This window comes from Bombina bombina, chromosome 6, assembly GCF_027579735.1.
Source record: "Bombina bombina isolate aBomBom1 chromosome 6, aBomBom1.pri, whole genome shotgun sequence".
NCBI classification, from domain to species: domain Eukaryota; kingdom Metazoa; phylum Chordata; class Amphibia; order Anura; family Bombinatoridae; genus Bombina; species Bombina bombina.
This window is the reverse complement of record NC_069504.1, coordinates 15,870,313-15,889,405: the sequence shown is the minus strand read 5'-3', so window position 1 is coordinate 15,889,405 and position 19,093 is coordinate 15,870,313. Positions and strand designations below refer to the sequence as shown.

General features: G+C 44.9%; 1 protein-coding gene across 1 annotated transcript in view; it reads left to right on the top strand.

The window, feature by feature from the left end:
* The window catches only part of OPN1SW (opsin 1, short wave sensitive), a 278,043-nt gene extending 260,855 nt beyond the window's left edge, over nucleotides 1–17,188 (top strand). The window contains exons 4-5 of the mRNA XM_053716323.1: nucleotides 1,953–2,192; nucleotides 17,066–17,188. Of these exons, the coding sequence (XP_053572298.1) occupies nucleotides 1,953–2,192; nucleotides 17,066–17,188 (363 nt within the window). The remainder of the gene's footprint in view (nucleotides 1–1,952; nucleotides 2,193–17,065) is intronic.
* Nucleotides 17,189–19,093: the final 1,905 nt, after the last annotated feature.

Sequence of the window (19,093 nt, the reverse complement as noted above, 5' to 3'; positions counted from 1 at the left end):
CTTTGTACAAACCCTATTGCCCACGTGCAACAAGTCCTATTGCCCACGTGCACCAAGCCCTACTGCCTTTGTACAAACCCTATTGCCCTTGTGCAACAAGTCCTATTGCCCACGTGCACCAAGCCCTACTGCCTTTGTACAAACCCTATTGCCCTTGTGCAACAAGTCCTATTGCCCACGTGCACCAAGCCCTACTGCCCATGTACAAACCCTACTACTCTTGTACAAATCCTACTGCCCTTGTACAAACCCTACTGCCCACATACACCAAGCCTTACTGCCCTCCTGCACCAAGCTCTACTGCCCTTGTACAAACCCTACTGCCCTTGTACAAACCCTACTGCCCTTGTGTAACAAGTCCTACTGCCCTCGTGCACCAAGCTCTACTGCCCTTGTACAAACCCTACTGCCCATGTGCAACAAGCCCTACTGCCCTTGTACAAACCCTACTGCCCTTGTGTAACAAGTCCTACTGCCCTCGTGCACCGAGCCCTACTGCCCTTGTACAAACCCTACTGCCCTTGTACAAACCCTACTGCCCTTGTGTAACCAGTCCTACTGCCCTCGTGCACCAAGCTCTACTGCCCTTGTGTAACAAGTCCTACTGCCCTCGTGCACCAAGCTCTACTGCCCTTGTACAAACCCTACTGCCCTTGTGTAACAAGTCCTACTGCCCTCGTGCACCAAGCTCTACTGCCCTTGTACAAACCCTACTGCCCTTGTGCAACAAGCCCTACTGCCCTTGTACAAACCCTACTGCCCTTGTGTAACAAGTCCTACTGCCCTTGTGTAACAAGTCCTACTGCCCTCGTGACCAAGCTCTACTGCCCTTGTACAAACCCTACTGCCCTTGTGCAACAAACCCTACTGCCCTTGTACAAACCCTACTGCCCTCGTGCCCACGTACACCAAGCCCTACTGCCCTTGTGCACCAACGCTACTGCCCTCATGCTACAAGCCCTATTGCCCACGTACACCAAGCCCTACTACCCTTGTATAAACCCTACTGCCTTCGTACAAACACTACTGCCCTTGTACAAACCCTACTTCCCCCATGCAACAAGCTTTATTGCCTACGTACAAAACCTACAGACCTCGTGCAATAAGCCCTATTGCCCACAAACACCAAACCCTAATGCCCATGTACACCAAGCCCTACTGCCTTCGTACAAACCCTACTGCCCTTGTGCACCAAACCCTACTGCCCTTGTGCACCAAGCCCTACTGCCCTTGTACAAACCCTACTTCCCCCATGCAACAAGCCCTATTACCTATAAGCCCTCATGCAACAAGCTTTATTGCCTACGTACAAAACCTACTGACCTCGTGCAACAAGCCCTATTGCCCACATACACCAAACCCTAATGCCCATGTACACCAAGCCCTACTGCCCTTGTGCACCAATCCCTACTGCCTTCGTACAAACCCTACTGCCCTTGTGCACCAAGCCCTACTGCCCTTGTACAAACCCTACTTCCCCCATGCAACAAGCCCTATTACCTATAAGCCCTCATGCAACAAGCTTTATTGCCTACGTACAAAACCTACTGACCTCGTGCAACAAGCCCTATTGCCCACATACACCAAACCCTAATGCCCATGTACACCAAGCCCTACTGCCCTTGTGCACCAATCCCTACTGCCTTCGTACAAACCCTACTGCCCTTGTGCACCAAGCCCTACTGCCCTTGTACAAACCCTACTTCCCCCATGCAACAAGCTTTATTGCCTACGTACAAAACCTACTGACCTCGTGCAACAAGCCCTATTGCCCACATACACCAAACCCTAATGCCCATGTACACCAAACCCTACTGCCCTTGTACTACAAGCCCCACTTCCATTGTACAAGCCCTACTACCCATGTACAGCAAGCCTTACTGCATGATTGGAACGTAACAAGAATTTTTATATATATCACAATTATTCCAATAAATTCTCATCACCTACAGGTGGCAGCACAGCAGCAGGAATCCGCCACCACCCAGAAGGCCGAGCGTGAGGTATCGCGCATGGTGATTGCCATGATTGGCTCCTACTGTACGTGTTATGTGCCGTATGCTGCCATGGCTATGTATATGGTGAATAATCGCAACCATGAAATGGACCTGCGACTTGTCACCATACCGGCCTTCTTCTCCAAGAGCGCCTGTGTGTACAACCCCATAATATATTGCTTCATGAACAAGCAGGTGAGGAGGCAGATATAGATACCTAATATATAGTTACTGCATTTAGTGGTAAATAATACTTACAGGTATAAAACAAACGTGATTGTAAAGGAAAATATTACAATGAACAACAGAAAACTACATGTTTTGGCAGCAAGTTACATATACAAACTGATTATTTTAGCTCTGTGCATCTTATATACTAAACTGCTGCTATTTGGTATCTAAGATGCAGGAAATTTCAATGACTATTTTCACTAATTAAAACCTAAATCTCAGGTTAACTGCAATAGGAGCTGTGATAATTTTTTTCATGAAGGATAATGGAGCAAATAACTTGCCTTTTATTGCTTCAAACAGCAAAAGTGTTCAGGGCTCACCCTGGGCACCACTAACAAGCTGATCAGACCAGGATATTCTGTCAGTCAGCTGCAGCAAGTACATAGCTTGTTATAGAGGGGGAGCTGATCACACCAGGATATTCTGTTAGTCAGCTGCAGCAAGTACAGAGCTTGTTATAGAGGGGGAGCTGATCACACCAGGATATTCTGTCAGTCAGCTGCAGCAAGTACATAGCTTGTTATAGAGGGGGAGCTGATCACACCAGGATATTCTGTCAGTCAGCTGCAGCAAGTACAGAGCTTGTTATAGAGGGGGAGCTGATCACACCAGGATATTCTGTCAGTCAGCTGCAGCAAGTACAGAGCTTGTTATAGAGGGTGAGCTAATCACTCCAGGATATTCTGTCAGTCAGCTGCAGCAAGTACAGAGCTTGTTATAGAGGGGGAGCTAATAACACCAGGATATTCTGTCAGTCAGCTGCAGAAAGTACAGAGCTTGTTATAGAGGGGGAGCTAATAACACCAGGATATTCTGTCAGTCAGCTGCAGCAAGTACATAGCTTGTTATAGAGGGAAGCTAACCACACCAGGATATTCTGTCAGTCAGCTGCAGCAAGCACAGAGCTTGTTATAGAGGGAAGCTGAACACACCAGGATATTCTGTCAGTCAGCTGCAGAAAGTACATAGCTTGTCATAGAGGGGGAGCTAACCACACCAGGATATTATGTCAGTCAGCTCCAGCAAGTACATAGCTTGTTGTAGAGGGGGAGCTAATAACACCAGGATATTATATCAGTCAGCTGCAGCAAGTACATAGCTTGTTATAGAGTGGGAGCTAATCACACCAGGATATTCTGTCAGTCAGCTGCAGCAAGTACATAGCTTGTTATAGAGGGGGAGCTAATCACACCAGGCTGTTCTGTCAGTCAGCTGCAGCAAGTACATAGCTTGCTATAGAGGGGGAGCTAACCACACCAGGATATTCTGTCAGTCAGCTGCAGAAAGTACATAGCTTTTTATAGAGGGGGAGCTAACCACACCAGGATATTATGTCAGTCAGCTGCAGCAAGTACAGAGCTTGTTATAGAGGGGGAGCTAATAAGACCAGGATATTCTGTCAGTCAAGAGCAGAGAGTGCATAGCTTGTTATAGAGGGAAGCTTACCACACCAGGATGTTCTGTCAGTCAGCTGCAGCAAATACATAGCTTGTTATAGAGGGGGAGCTAATCACACCAGGATATTCTGTCAGTCAGCTGCAGCAAGTACAGAGCTTGTTATAGAGGGGGAGCTAACCACACCAGGATATTATGTCAGTCAGCTGCAGCAAGTACATAGCTTGTTATAAAGGGGGAGCTAATCACACCAGGATATTCTGTCAGTCAGCTGCAGCAAGTACATAGCTTGTTATAGAGGGGGAGCTCATCACACCAGGATATTCTGTCAGTCAGCTGCAGCAAGTACAGAGCTTGTTAAAGAGGGAAGTTGAACACACCAAGATATTCTGTCAGTCAGCTGCAGAAAGTACATAGCTTGCCATAGAGGGGGAGCTAACCACACCAGGATATTATGTCTGTCAGCTCCAGCAAGTATATAGCTTGCTATAGAGGGGGAGCTAATAACACCAGGATATTCTGTCAGTCAACAGCAGCAAGTACATAGCTTGTTATAGAGGGGGAGCTAAGCACACCAGGATAATATGTCAGTCAGCTGCAGTAAGTACATAGCTTGCTATAGAGGGGGAGCTAACCACACCAGGATATTCTGTCAGTCAGCTGCAGAAAGTACATAGCTTGTCATAGAGGGGGAGCTAAGCACACCAGGATATTATGTCAGCTGCAGCAAGTACATAGCTTGTTATAGAGGGGGAGCTAACCACACCAGGATATTATGTCAGTCAGCTGCAGCAAGTACATAGCTTGTTATAGAGGGGGAGCTAATAACACCAGGATATTCTGTCAGTCAGCTGCATCAAGTACATATCTTGTTATAGAGGGGGAGTTAACCACACCAGGATGTTCTGTCAGTAAGCTGCAGCAAACACGTAGCTTGTTATAGAGGGGGAGCTAATCACACCAAGATATTATGCCAATCAGCTACAGCAAGTACATATCTTGTTATAGAGGGGGAGCTAATAACACCAGGATATTCTGTCAGTCAGCTGCATCAAGTACATATCTTGTTATAGAGGGGGAGTTAACCACACCAGGATGTTCTGTCAGTCAGCTGCAGCAAACACATAGCTTGTTATAGAGGGGGAGCTAATCACACCAGGATATTCTGTCAGCCAGCTGCAGCAAGTACATAGCTTGTTATAGAGGGGGAACTAATCACTCCAGGATATTATGCCAGTCAGCTGCATCAAGTACATATCTTGTTAAAGAGGGGGAGTTAATCACACCAGGATATTCTGTCTGTCAGCTGCAGCAAGTACATAGCTTGTTGTAGAGGTGGAGCCAATTACACAACAATATTATGTCAGTCAGCCGCAGCAAGTACATCGCTTGTTATAGAGGGGTAGCTAATCACACCAGGATATTATGTCAGTCAGCTGCAGCAAGTACATAGCTTGTTATAGAGGCGGAGCTAATCACTCCAGGATATTATGCCATTCAGCTGCAGCAAGTACAGAGCTTGTTATAGATGGGGAGCTAATCACACCAGGATATTCTGTCAGTCAGCTGCAGCAAATACATAGCTTGTTAGAGAGGGAGCTAATCACACCAGGATATTCTGTCAGTCAGCTGCAGCAAGTACATAGCTTGTTATAGAGGGGGAGCTAAGCACACCAGGATGTTCTGTCAGTCAGCTGCAGAAAGTACATAGCTTGTCATAGAGGGGGAGATAAGCACACCAGGATATTATGTCAGCTGCAGCAAGTACATAGCTTGTTATAGAGGGGGAGCTAACCACACCAGGATATTATGTCAGTCAGCTGCAGCAAGTACATAGCATGTTATAGAGGGGGAGCTAATAACACCAGGATATTCTGTCAGTCAGCTGCAGAAAGTACATAGCTTGTTATAGAGGGGGAACTAAGCACACCAGGATGTTTTGTCAGTCAGCTGCAGAAAGTACATAGCTTGTCATAGAGGGGGAGATAAGCACACCAGGATGTTCTGTCAGTCAGCTGCAGAAAGTACATAGCTTGTCATAGAGGGGGAGCTAAGCACACCAGGATGTTCTGTCAGTCAGCTGCAGTAAGTACATAGCTTACTATAGAGGGGGAGCTAACCACACCAGGATATTCTGTCAGTCAGCTGCAGAAAGTACATAGCTTGTCATAGAGGGAGAGGTAAGCACACCAGGATATTATGTCAGTCAGCTGCAGTAAGTACATAGCTTGCTATAGAGGGGGAGCTAACCACACCAGGATATTCTGTCAGTCAGCTGCAGAAAGTACATAGCTTGTCATAGAGGGGGAGCTAACCACACCAGGATATTCTGTCAGTCAGCTGCAGCAAGTACATAGCTTGTTATAGAGGGGGAGCTAACCACACCAGGATATTCTGTCAGTCAGCTGCAGCAAGTACATAGCTTGTTATAGAGGGGGAGCTAACCACACCAGGATGTTCTGTCAGTCAGCTGCAGCAAATACGTAGCTTGTTATAGAGGGGGAGCTAATCACACCAGGATATTATGCCAGTCAGCTACAGCAAGTACATATCTTGTTATAGAGGGGGAGCTAATCACACCAGGATATTCTGTCAGTCAGCTGCAGCAAGTACATAGCTTGTTATAGAGAGGGAGCTAATCACACCAGGATATTCTGTCAGTCAGCTGCAGCAAGTACATATCTTGTTATAGAGGGGGAGTTAACCACACCAGGATGTTCTGTCAGTCAGCTGCAGCAAACACGTAGCTTGTTATAGAGGGGGAGCTAATCACACCAGGATATTCGGTCAGCCAGCTGCAGCAAGTACATAGCTTGTTATAGAGGGGGAGCTAATCACTCCAGGATATTATGCCAGTCAGCTGCATCAAGTACATATCTTGGTAAAGAGGGGGAGTTAATCACACCAGGATATTCTGTCTGTCAGCTGCAGCAAGTACATAGCTTGTTATAGAGGTGGAGCTAATTACACCACAATATTATGTCAGTCAGCCGCAGCAAGTACATCGCTTGTTATAGAGGGGGAGCTAATCACACCAGTATATTATGTCAGTCAGCTGCAGCAAGTACATAGCCTGTTATAGAGGCGGAGCTAATCACTCCAGGATATTATGCCATTCAGCTGCAGCAAGTACAGAGCTTGTTATAGATGGGGAGCTAACCACACCAGGATATTATGTCAGTCAGCTGCAGAAAGTACATAGCTTGTTAGAGAGGGAGCTAATCACACCAGGATATTCTGTCAGTCAGCTGCAGCAAGTACATAGCTTGTTATAGAGAGGGAGCTAAGCACACCAGGATGTTCTGTCAGTCAGCTGCAGAAAGTACATAGCTTGTCAGAGGGGGAGCTAAGCACACCAGGATATTATGTCAGTCAGCTGCAGTAAGTACGTAGCTTGCTATAGAGGGGGAGCTAACCACACCAGGATATGCTGTCCGTCAGCTGCAGAAAGTACATAGCTTGTCATAGAGGGGGAGCTAAGCACACCAGGATATTATGTCAGTCAGCTGCAGTAAGTACATAGCTTGCTATAGAGGGGGAGCTAACCCCACCAGGATATTCTGTCAGTCAACTGCAGAAAGTACATAGCTTGTTATAGAGGGGGAGCTAACCACACCTGGATATTATGTCAGTCAGCTGCAGCAAATACATAGCTTGTTATAGAGAGGGAGCTAATCACACCAGGATATTCTGTCAGTCAGCTGCAGCAAGTACATAGCTTGTTATAGAGGGGGAGCTAATCACACCAGGATATTCTGTCAGTCAGCTGCAGCAAGTACAGAGCTTGTTATAGAGGGAAGCTAACCACACCAGGATATTCTGTCAGTCAGCTGCAGCAAGTACATAGCTTGTTATAGAGGGAGGCTGAACACACCAGGATATTCTGTCAGTCAGCTGCAGAAAGTACATAGCTTGTCATAGAGGGGAAGCTAACCACACCAGGATATTATGTCAGTCAGCTCCAGCACGTACATAGCTTGTTATAGAGGGGGGGCTAATAACATCAGAATATTCTGTCAGTCAACAGCAGCAAGTACAAAGCTTGTTATAGAGGGGGATCTAATCACACCAGGATATTATGTCAGTCAGCTGCAGCAAGTACATAGCTTGTCATAGAGGGGGAGCTAACCACACCAGGATATCATGTCAGTCAGCTGCTGCAAGTATATAGCTTGTTATAGAAGGGGAGCTAATAACACCCGGATATTCTGTCAGTCAACAGCAGCAAGTACATAGCGTGTTATAGAGGGAAGCTAAACACACCAGGATGATCTGTCAGTCAACAGCAGCAAGTACATAGCTTGTTATAGAGGGAAGCTAAATACCCCAGGATGTTCTGTCAGTCAGCTGCAGCAAGTACATAGCTTGTTATAGAGGGGGAGCTAACCACACCAGGATATTCTGTCAGACAGCTGCAGAAAGTACATAGCTTGTCATGGAGGGGGAGGTAACCATACCAGGATATTATGTCAGTCAGCTGCAGCAAGTACATAGCATGTTATAGAGGGGGAGCTAATCACACCAGGATATTCTGTCAGTCAGCTGCAGCAAGTACACAGCTTGTTATAGAGGGGGAGCTAATCACACCAGGATATTCTGTCAGTCAGCTGCAGCAAGTACAGAGCTTGTTATAGAGGGAAGCTAACCACACCAGGATATTCTGTCAGTCAGCTGCAGCAAGTACATAGCTTGTTATAGAGGGAGGCTGAACACACCAGGATATTCTGTCAGTCAGCTGCAGAACGTACATAGCTTGTCATAGAGGGGAAGCTATCCACACCAGGATATTATGTCAGTCAGCTCCAGCAAGTACATAGCTTGTTATAGAGGGGGGCGAATAACACCAGAATATTCTGTCAGTCAACAGCAGCAAGTACATAGCTTGTTATAGAGGGGGATCTAATCACACCAGGATATTATGTCAGTCAGTTGCAGCAAGTACATAGCTTGTTATAGAGAGAAGCTAATCAAACCAGGATGTTCTGTCAGTCAGCTGCAGCAAGTACATAGCTTTCTATAGAGAGGGAGCTAACCACAACAGGATATTCTGTCAGTCAACAGCAGCAAGTACATAGCTTGTCATAGAGGGGGAGCTAACCACACCAGGATATTATGTCAGTCTGCTTCAGCAAGTACATAGGTTGTTATAGAGGGGGAGCTAACCACACCAGGATATCATGTCAGTCAACTGCTGCAAGTATATAGCTTGTTATAGAAGGGGAGCTAATAACACCCGGATATTCTGTCAGTCAACAGCAGCAAGTACATAGCGTGTTATAGAGGGAAGCTAAACACACCAGGATGATCTGTCAGTCAACAGCAGCAAGTACATAGCTTGTTATAGAGGGAAGCTTAACACACCAGGATGTTCTGTCAGTCAGCTGCAGCAAGTACATAGCTTGTTATAGAGCGGGAGCTAACCACACCAGGATATTCTGTCAGTCAGCTGCAGAAAGTACATAGCTTGTCATAGAGGGGAGCTAACCATACCAGGATATTATGTCAGTCAACAGCAGCAAGTACATAGCGTGTTATAGAGGGAAGCTAACCACACCAGGATATTATGTCAGTAGGCTGCAGCAAATACATAGCTTGTTATAGAGGGGGAGCTAATCACACCAGGATATTCTGTCAGTCATCTGCAGCAAGTGCATATCTTGTTAAAGATGGGGAGCAAATCACACCTGGATATTCTGTCTGTCAGCTGCAGAAAGTACATAGCTTGTTATAGAGGGGGAGCTAATCACAATAGGATATTCCATCAGTCAGCTGCAGCAAGAACATAGCTTGTTATAGAAGGGGAGCTAATCCCACTAGGATATGCTGTCAGTCAGCTGCAGCAAGTACATAGCTTGTTATAGAGGGGGAGCTAATCACTCCAGGATATTATGCCAGTCAGCTGCAGCAAGTACATATCTTGTTAAAGACGGGGAGCAAATCACACCTGGATATTCTGTCTGTCAGCTGCAGCAAGTACATAGCTTGTTATAGAGGGGGAGCTAATCACACCACAATATTATGTCAGTCAGCTGCAGCAAGAACATAGCTTGTTAAAGAGGGGGAGCTAATCACTCCAGGATATTCTGTCAGTCAGCTGCAGCAAGTACAAAGCTTGTTATAGAGGGGTAGCTAATCACACCAGAATATTCTGTCAGTCAGCTGCAGCAAGTACATAGCTTGTTATAGAGGGGGAGCTAATCACAATAGGATATTCCATCAGTCAGCTGCAGCAAGAACATAGCTTGTTATAGAGGGGGTGCTAATCACTCCAGGATATTATGCCAGTCATCTGCAGCAAGTACATATCTTGTTAAAGACGGGGAGCAAATCACACCTGGATATTCTGTCAGTCAGCTGCAGCAAGTACAAAGCTTGTTATACAGGGGGAGCTAATCACACCAGAATATTCTGTCAGTCAGCTGCAGCAAGTACATAGCTTGTTATAGAGGGGGAGCTAATCACAATAGGATATTCCGTCAGTCAGCTGCAGCAAGAACATAGCTTGTTATAGAAGGGGAGCTAATCACACCAGGATATTATGTCAGTCAGCTGCAGCAAGTACATAGCTTGTTAAAGAGGGGAGAGCTAATCACTCCTGGATATTATGCCAGTCAGCTGCAGCAAGTACATATCTTGTTATAGAGGGGGAGCTAATCACACCAGGATATTCTGTCTGTCAGCTGCAGCAAGTACATAGCTTGTTATAGAGGGGGAGATAATCACACCACGATATTCTGTCAGTCAGCCACAGCAAGTACATAGCTTGTTATAGAGGGGGAGCTAATCACACCAGGATATTATGTCAGTCAGCCTCAGCAAGTACATAGCTTGTTATAGAGAGGGAGCTAATCACACCAGGATATTCTGTCAGTCAGCTGCAGCAAATACATAGCTTGTTAGAGAGGGAGCTAATCACACCAGGATATTCTGTCAGTCAGCTGCAGCAAGTACATAGCTTGTTATAGAGGGGGAGCTAAGCACACCAGGATGTTCTGTCAGTCAGCTACAGCAACTACATAGCTTGTTATAGAGGGGGAGCTAACCACACCAGGATATTATGTCAGTCAGCTGCAGCAAATACATAGCTTGTTAGAGAGGGAGCTAATCACACCAGGATATTCTGTCAGTCAGCTGCAGCAAGTACATAGCTTGTTATAGAGGGGGAGCTAAGCACACCAGGATGTTCTGTCAGTCAGCTGCAGAAAGTACATAGCTTGTCATAGAGGGGGAGCTAATCACACCAGGATATTATGTCAGTCAGCTGCAGCAGGTACATAGCTTGTTATAGAGGGGGATCTAACCACACCAGGATATTATGTCAGTCAGCTACAGCAAGTACATAGCTTGTTATAGAGGGGGAGCTAATAACACCAGGATATTCTGTCAGTCAGCTGCAGCAAGTACATAGCTTGTTATAGAGGGGGAGCTAACCACACCAGGATGTTCTGTCAGTCAGCTGCAGCAAATACATAGCTTGTTATAGAGGGGGAGCTAATCACACCAGGATATTAAGCCAGTCAGCTACAGCAAGTACATATCTTGTTATAGAGGGGGAGCTAATCACACCAGGATATTCTGTCAGTCAGCTGCAGCAAGTACATTTCTTGTTATAGAGGGGGGGTTAACCCCACCAGGATGTTCTGTCAGTCAGCTGCAGCAAACACGTAGCTTGTTAAAGAGGGGGAGTTAATCACACCAGGATATTCTGTCTGTCAGCTGCAGCAAGTACATAGCTTGTTATAGAGGTGGAGCTAATTACACCACGATATTATGTCAGTCAGCCGCAGCAAGTACATAGCTTGTTATAGAGGGGGAGCTAAGCACACCAGGATGTTCTGTCAGTCAGCTGCAGAAAGTACATAGGTTGTTATAGAGGGGGAGCTAAACACACCAGGATGATCTGTCAGTCAACAGCAGCAAGTACATAGCTTGTTATAGAGGGAAGCTAAACACACCAGGATGTTCTGTCAGTCAGCTGCAGCAAGTACCTAGCTTGTTATAGAGCGGGAGCTAACCACACCAGGATATTCTGTCAGTCAGCTGCAGAAAGTACATAGCTTGTCATAGAGGGGGAGCTAACCATACCAGGATATTATGTCAGTCAGCTGCAGCAAGTACATAGCTTGTTATAGAGGGGGAGCTAACCACACCAGGATATTATGTCAATCAGCTGCAGCAAGTACATAGCTTGTTATAGACGGGGAGTTAATAACACCAGTATAGTCTGTCAGTCAACAGCAGCAAGTACATAGCTTGTCATAGAGGGGGAGCTAACCATACCAGGATATTATGTCAGTCAGCTCCAGCAAGTACATAGCTTGTTATAGAGGGGGAGCTAACCACACCAGGATATTATGTCAATCAGCTGCAGCAAGTACATAGCTTGTTATAGACGGGGAGTTAATAACACCAGTATAGTCTGTCAGTCAACAGCAGCAAGTACATAGCTTGTTATAGAGGGAAGCTAACCACACCAGGATATTATGTAAGTCAGCTGCAGCAAGTACATAGCTTGTTATAGAGGCGGAGCTAATCACTCCAGGATATTATGCCATTCAGCTGCAAGTACAGAGCTTGTTATAGATGGGGAGCTAATCACACCAGGATATTCTGTCAGTCAGCTACAGCAAGTACATAGCTTGTTATAGAGGGGGAGCTAACCACACCAGGATATTATGTCAGTCAGCTGCAGCAAATACATAGCTTGTTAGAGAGGGAGCTAATCACACCAGGATATTCTGTTAGTCAGCTGCAGCAAGTACATAGCTTGTTATAGAGGGGGAGCTAAGCACACCAGGATGTTCTGTCAGTCAGCTGCAGAAAGTACATAGCTTGTCAAAGAGGGGGAGCTAAGCACACCAGGATATTATGTCAGTCAGCTGCAGCAGGTACATAGCTTGTTATAGAGGGGGATCTAACCACACCAGGATATTATGTCAGTCAGCTACAGCAAGTACATAGCTTGTTATAGAGGGGGAGCTAATAACACCAGGATATTCTGTCAGTCAGCTGCAGCAAGTACATAGCTTGTTATAGAGGGGGAGCTAACCACACCAGGATGTTCTGTCAGTCAGCTGCAGCAAATACATAGCTTGTTATAGAGGGGGAGCTAATCACACCAGGATATTAAGCCAGTCAGCTACAGCAAGTACATATCTTGTTATAGAGGGGGAGCTAATCACACCAGGATATTCTGTCAGTCAGCTGCAGCAAGTACATTTCTTGTTATAGAGGGGGGGTTAACCCCACCAGGATGTTCTGTCAGTCAGCTGCAGCAAACACGTAGCTTGTTAAAGAGGGGGAGTTAATCACACCAGGATATTCTGTCTGTCAGCTGCAGCAAGTACATAGCTTGTTATAGAGGTGGAGCTAATTACACCACGATATTATGTCAGTCAGCCGCAGCAAGTACATAGCTTGTTATAGAGGGGGAGCTAAGCACACCAGGATGTTCTGTCAGTCAGCTGCAGAAAGTACATAGGTTGTTATAGAGGGGGAGCTAAACACACCAGGATGATCTGTCAGTCAACAGCAGCAAGTACATAGCGTGTTATAGAGGGAAGCTAAACACACAAGGATGATCTGTCAGTCAACAGCAGCAAGTACATAGCTTGTTATAGAGGGAAGCTAAACACACCAGGATGTTCTGTCAGTCAGCTGCAGCAAGTACATAGCTTGTTATAGAGCGGGAGCTAACCACACCAGGATATTCTGTCAGTCAGCTGCAGAAAGTACATAGCTTGTCATAGAGGGGGAGCTAACCATACCAGGATATTATGTCAGTCAGCTGCAGCAAGTACATAGCTTGTTATAGAGGGGGAGCTAACCACACCAGGATATTATGTCAATCAGCTGCAGCAAGTACATAGCTTGTTATAGACGGGGAGTTAATAACACCAGTATAGTCTGTCAGTCAACAGCAGCAAGTACATAGCTTGTTATAGAGGGAAGCTAACCACACCAGGATATTATGTCAGTCAGCTGCAGCAAGTACATAGCTTGTTATAGAGGGGGAGCTAATCACTCCAGGATATTCTGTCAGTCAGCTGCAGCAAGTACAAAGCTTGTTATAGAGGGGGAGCTAATCACACCAGAATATTCTGTCACTCAGCTGCAGCAAGTACATAGCTTGTTATAGAGGGGGAGCTAATCACAATAGGATATTCCATCAGTCAGCTGCAGCAAGAACATAGCTTGTTATAGAAGGGGAGCTAATCACACCAGGATATTATGTCAGTCAGCTGCAGCAAGAACATAGCTGGTTATAGAGGGGGAGCTAATCACACCAGCATATTCTGTCAGTCAGCTGCAGCAAGTACACAGCTTGTTAAAGAGGGGGAGCTAATCACTCCAGGATATTATGCCAGTCATCTGCAGCAAGTACATATCTTGTTAAAGACGGGGAGCAAATCACACCTGGATATTCTGTCTGTAAGCTGCAGCAAGTACATAGCTTGTTATAGAGGGGGATCTAATCACACCACAATATTATGTCAGTCAGCTGCAGCAAGAACATAGCTTGTTATAGAGGGGGAGCTAATCACTCCAGGATATTCTGTCAGTCAGCTGCAGCAAGTACAAAGCTTGTTATAGAGGGGGAGCTAATCACACCAGAAAATTCTGTCAGTCAGCTGCAGCAAGTACATAGCTTGTTATAGAGGGGGAGCTAATCACAATAGGATATTCCGTCAGTCAGCTGCAGCAAGAACATAGCTTGTTATAGAGGGAGCTAATCACACCAGGATATTCTGTCAGTCAGCTGCAGCAAGTACATAGCTTGTTATAGAGGGGGAGCTAACCACACCAGGATGTTATGTCAGTCAGCTGCAGTAAGTACATAGCTTGTTATATGGGGAGCTAATCACTCCAGGATATTCTGTCAATCATCTGCAGCAAGCACATAGCATGTTATAGAGGGGGAGCTAATCACACCAGGAAATTCTGTCTGTCAGCTGCAGCAAGTACATAGCTTGTTATAGAGTGAGAGCTAATCACCAGGATATTCTGTCAGTCAGCTGCAGCAAGTACATAGCTTGTTATATGGGGAGCTAATCACTCCAGGATATTCTGTCAATCATCTGCAGCAAGTACATAGCTTGTTATAGAGGGGGAGCTAATCACATAAGGATATTCTGTCAGTCAGCTGCAGCAAGTACATAGCTTGTTATAGAGTGAGAGCTAATCACCAGGATATTCTGTCAGTCAGCTGCAGCAAGTACATAGCTTGTTATAGAGGGGGAGCTAATCACACAAGGATATTCTGTCAGTCAGCTGCAGCAAGTACATAGCTTGTTATAGAGGGGGAGCTAATCACCAGGATATTCTGTCAGTCAGCCGCAGCAAGTACATAGCTTGTTATAGAGGGGGAGCTTATCACAATAGGCTATTCCATCAGTCAGCTGCAGCAAGTAAATAGCTTATTATAGAAGGGGAGCTAATCACTCCAGGGTAGATGTCAGAAGATCTGTCAGTCAGCTGCAGCAAATACATAGCTTGTTATAGAGGGGGAGCTAATGACACCAGGATATTCTGTCAGTCAGCTGCAACAAGTACATAGCTTGTTATAGAGGGGGAGCTAATCACACCAGGATATTCTGTCAGTCAGCTGCAGCAAGTACATAGCTTGTTTTAGAGGGGGAGCTAATCACTATAGAATATTCTGTCAGTCAGCTGCAGCAAGTACATATCTTGTTATAGAGTGGGAGCTAATCACACCAGGATATTCTGTCAGTCAGCGCAGCAAGTACATAGCTTGTTATAGAGGGGGAGCTAATCACCAGGATATTCTGTCAGTCAGCTGCAGCAAGTACATAGCTTGTTTTAGAGAGACAAATCACACCAGGATATTCTGTCTGTTAGCAGCAGCAAGTACATAACTTGTTATAGAGGGGGAGCTAATCACACCACGATATTCTGTCAGTCAGCCACAGCAAGTACATGGCTTGTTATAGAGGGGGAGCTAATCACACCAGAATATTCTGTCAGTCAGCTGCAGCAAGAACATAGCTTGTTATAGAGGGGGAGCTTATCACAATAGGCTATTCCATCAGTCGCTATTCCATCAGCTAATCACTATAGAATATTCTGTCAGTCAGCTGCAGCAAGTACATATATTGTTATAGAGTGGGAGCTAATCACACCAGGGTATTCTGTCAGTCAGCGCAGCAAGTACATAGCTTTTTATAGAGGGGACACTAATCACACCAGGATATTCTGTTAGTCAGCTGCAACAAGTACATAGCTTGTTATAGAGGGGGAGCTAATCACATCAGGATATTCTGTCAGCTGCAGCAAGTAATTAGCTTGTTATAGAGGGGGAGCTAATCACACAAGGATATTCCATCAATCAGCTGCAGCAAGTACATAGCTTGTTATAGAAGGGGAGCTAATCACTCCAGGGTATTCTGTCAGTCAGCTGCAGCAAGTACATAGCATGTTATAGAGGAAAGCTAATCACACCAGGATGTTATGTCAGTCAGCTGCAGTAAGTACATAGCTTGTTATATGGGGAGCTAATCACTCCAGGATATTCTGTCAGTCAGCTGCAGCAAGTACATAGCTTGTTATAGAGGGGGAGCTAATCACAACAGAATATTCTGTCAGTCAGCTGCAGCAAGTGCATAGCTTGTTATAGAGGGGGAGCTTATCACAATAGGCTATTCCATCAGTCAGCTGCAGCAAGTAAATAGCTTATTATAGAAGGGGAGCTAATCACTCCAGGGTATTCTGTCAGTCAGCTGCAGCAAGCACATAGCATGTTATAGAGGAAAGCTGATCACACCAGGAAGATCTGTCAGTCAGCTGCAGCAAATACATAGCTTGTTATAGAGGGGGAGCTAATGACACCAGGATATTCTGTCAGTCAGCTGCAACAAGTACATAGCTTGTTATAGAGGGGGAGCTAATCACTATAGAATATTCTGTCAGTCAGCTGCAGCAAGTACATAGCTTGTTATAGAGGGGACACTAATCACACCAGGATATTCTGTTAGTCAGCTGCAGCAAGTACATAGCTTGTTATAGAGGGGGAGCTAATCACATCAGGATATTCTGTCAGCTGCAGCAAGTACTTAGCCTGTTATAGAGGGGGAGCTAATCACACCAGGATATTCCATCAGTCAGCTGCAGCAAGTACATAGCTAGTTATAGAAGGGGAGCTAATCACTCCAGGGTATTCTGTCAGTCAGCTGCAGCAAGTACATAGCTTGTTATAGAGGGGAGCTAATCACACCAGGATATTCTGTCAGACAGTTTCATAGATCCTTGGTCCTCTGAGTTTATTAAAGATCGCAGGATTTGAAACAAATGGTTAAACTAAGGAAGTGTAAGCAGATATTTAGTGACATTCTATCTAGACTTATTTTCCTTTTGATTTATGAAGGGCTAGTGTAGGACTAGGACTCTGTTATTACTCTCACTACCTTTCTGTTATCCACCAGTTCCGAGGGTGCATCCTGGAGACTGTGTGTGGCAGACCTATTACAGATGACTCAGAAACATCCACCAGCCAGCGGACAGAGGTGTCAACAACGTCCCCCAGTCAAGTTAGCCCGTCAAGCTAAAGTCTTTATTAATCTGGAGGTAATGAACTGGCAGCTTGTGAGGAGACACAAAACTCATCCTCTCCTGTAAAGCTGGGCTGCAGATGCTTGTTTCTCTAACCATACAAGCATGAAGTTAAATAAAATGCACCCAGGTGTGTGATGGGTAATACTGCCAGAGGTGTCATTTTATCATAAAGGACTAAAGAAAACTGTTGGTCTATTTGATACTTAACAATAGTATAAAATGCTTTCCATCAGCGTTCCCATCCCTTTCCTTTCTCAGGCTTCCTACATTCTCTAATTTTTACCTCCTTTATTATTTGTTTTCATGTATCTTAAGCCCTGTTGCGTCTTGTATCTGTGCGGATAAAGTCAATAAAACTATTTACAAAACCTTAAAGCTTAGTGATCACAGTCATTTCTATGTATTTCACTCTGGTCATTTTTATCAAGCAATACCAAGAAGATTGGTAGTTGGAGAGAGGAGTCTTTCCTATACCCAAGTGAGTGTGAGAGGGCAGGGCTACATGATGTCATAGACCAAGGACTGGCACTATGATATAATAATTATTGAAGAATGTGCTCATATGGGAGTGAGCATGTGTACTTTGTACAGAATGGCCAGCAGCCGTTATTTTCTTCACCGTAGACAGATCGGAAGGACAGAACTACTTAAAGGGACTCACGTGTGCTAAATGAAAATGCAGTAATAAGTTAGAGCCATTTATAATTGTGCTACTGATTGCATGTAACTGTATTTAATCCCTACAAAGGCAATAGTTAAACCCAGCCCCACAAGTGGGAACTTGCTGTGCACATCTGGCGAGTCTTGTGCAACCCCTAGTAGTGCATGAATGGTCTAGCGCTATATGTCAGCAATATTCTGATACGTTAGAGCATTTTCTTTATGGCCTTTAGATATACAGGAAGCACGTAATATGGATGTGGTGAAGGCGTTTAATCACCTGGGCAGCAGCTTGTTTTCATTTCAGTTCACATAAAATTTAAATTCGAATGAGGATGTTTAAAGGGACGTAAACGCAATTTTCTTTCTTTCATGATTTAGATAGAACATATACATTTAAACAAGTTCCCAATTTACTTCTATATAAGATTTTCTTTGTTCTCTGTGTATCATTTGATGAAAAGCACACACAGGTCGGCTCAAGAACAGCAATGCACTCCTAATGAATGGTGGCTGCACAAATATGCCTCTTGTCATTGGCTCAGCTGAGGTGATATCTGAATCACAAAAAGAAAACTGTTGGGTTTCATATCCCTTTAACAAAGATACTTAACTTGTTCACTAAATTTTCTTTTCCAACACTCAACACTGTCAGAAATATTTGTTTGCATTACAGCTGGTTTGACTTTAGCTGGGAGCCCATGTGGCCCTTATGAAAGAGATTGAACTGGATAAGGTTGGTCCTAAGAACCCTCTTCTTTAAAAGGAAAGTGCACTGTAAAATGCTTTGCCCTTAATGTGTTTCCAATGACTTGAAATGGGTTGAGCTTGTAGGGCAGTTTTTGTACATACTTCTTTATGTTACATTAGTCTATATACCCATAGTTCATTTTCAATTGATTTTGTTACTGGCCCCTTCTAGCCTCCACTGGGAGTATAATTTCTTCTACAGGCTATGTTTAAATTGCTTTTCTATAGCCTCTACTTAAAGGGATAGGAAAGACAAAATTAAACCTACATGATTCAGATACAGCTGGTCATTTTAAGACACTTTCAAATGTGCTTCGTTCTCTTACGCCTAGATTTAGAGTTTTGTCGGTAACGACCCGTGTAGCTAACGCTGGCTTTTTTTTCCCTGCACCTTTTAAATACCGCTGGTATTTAGAGTTCACAGAATGGCTGCATTAGGCTCCAAAAAGGGAGCGTAGAGCATAATTTACCACCACTGCAACTCTCAA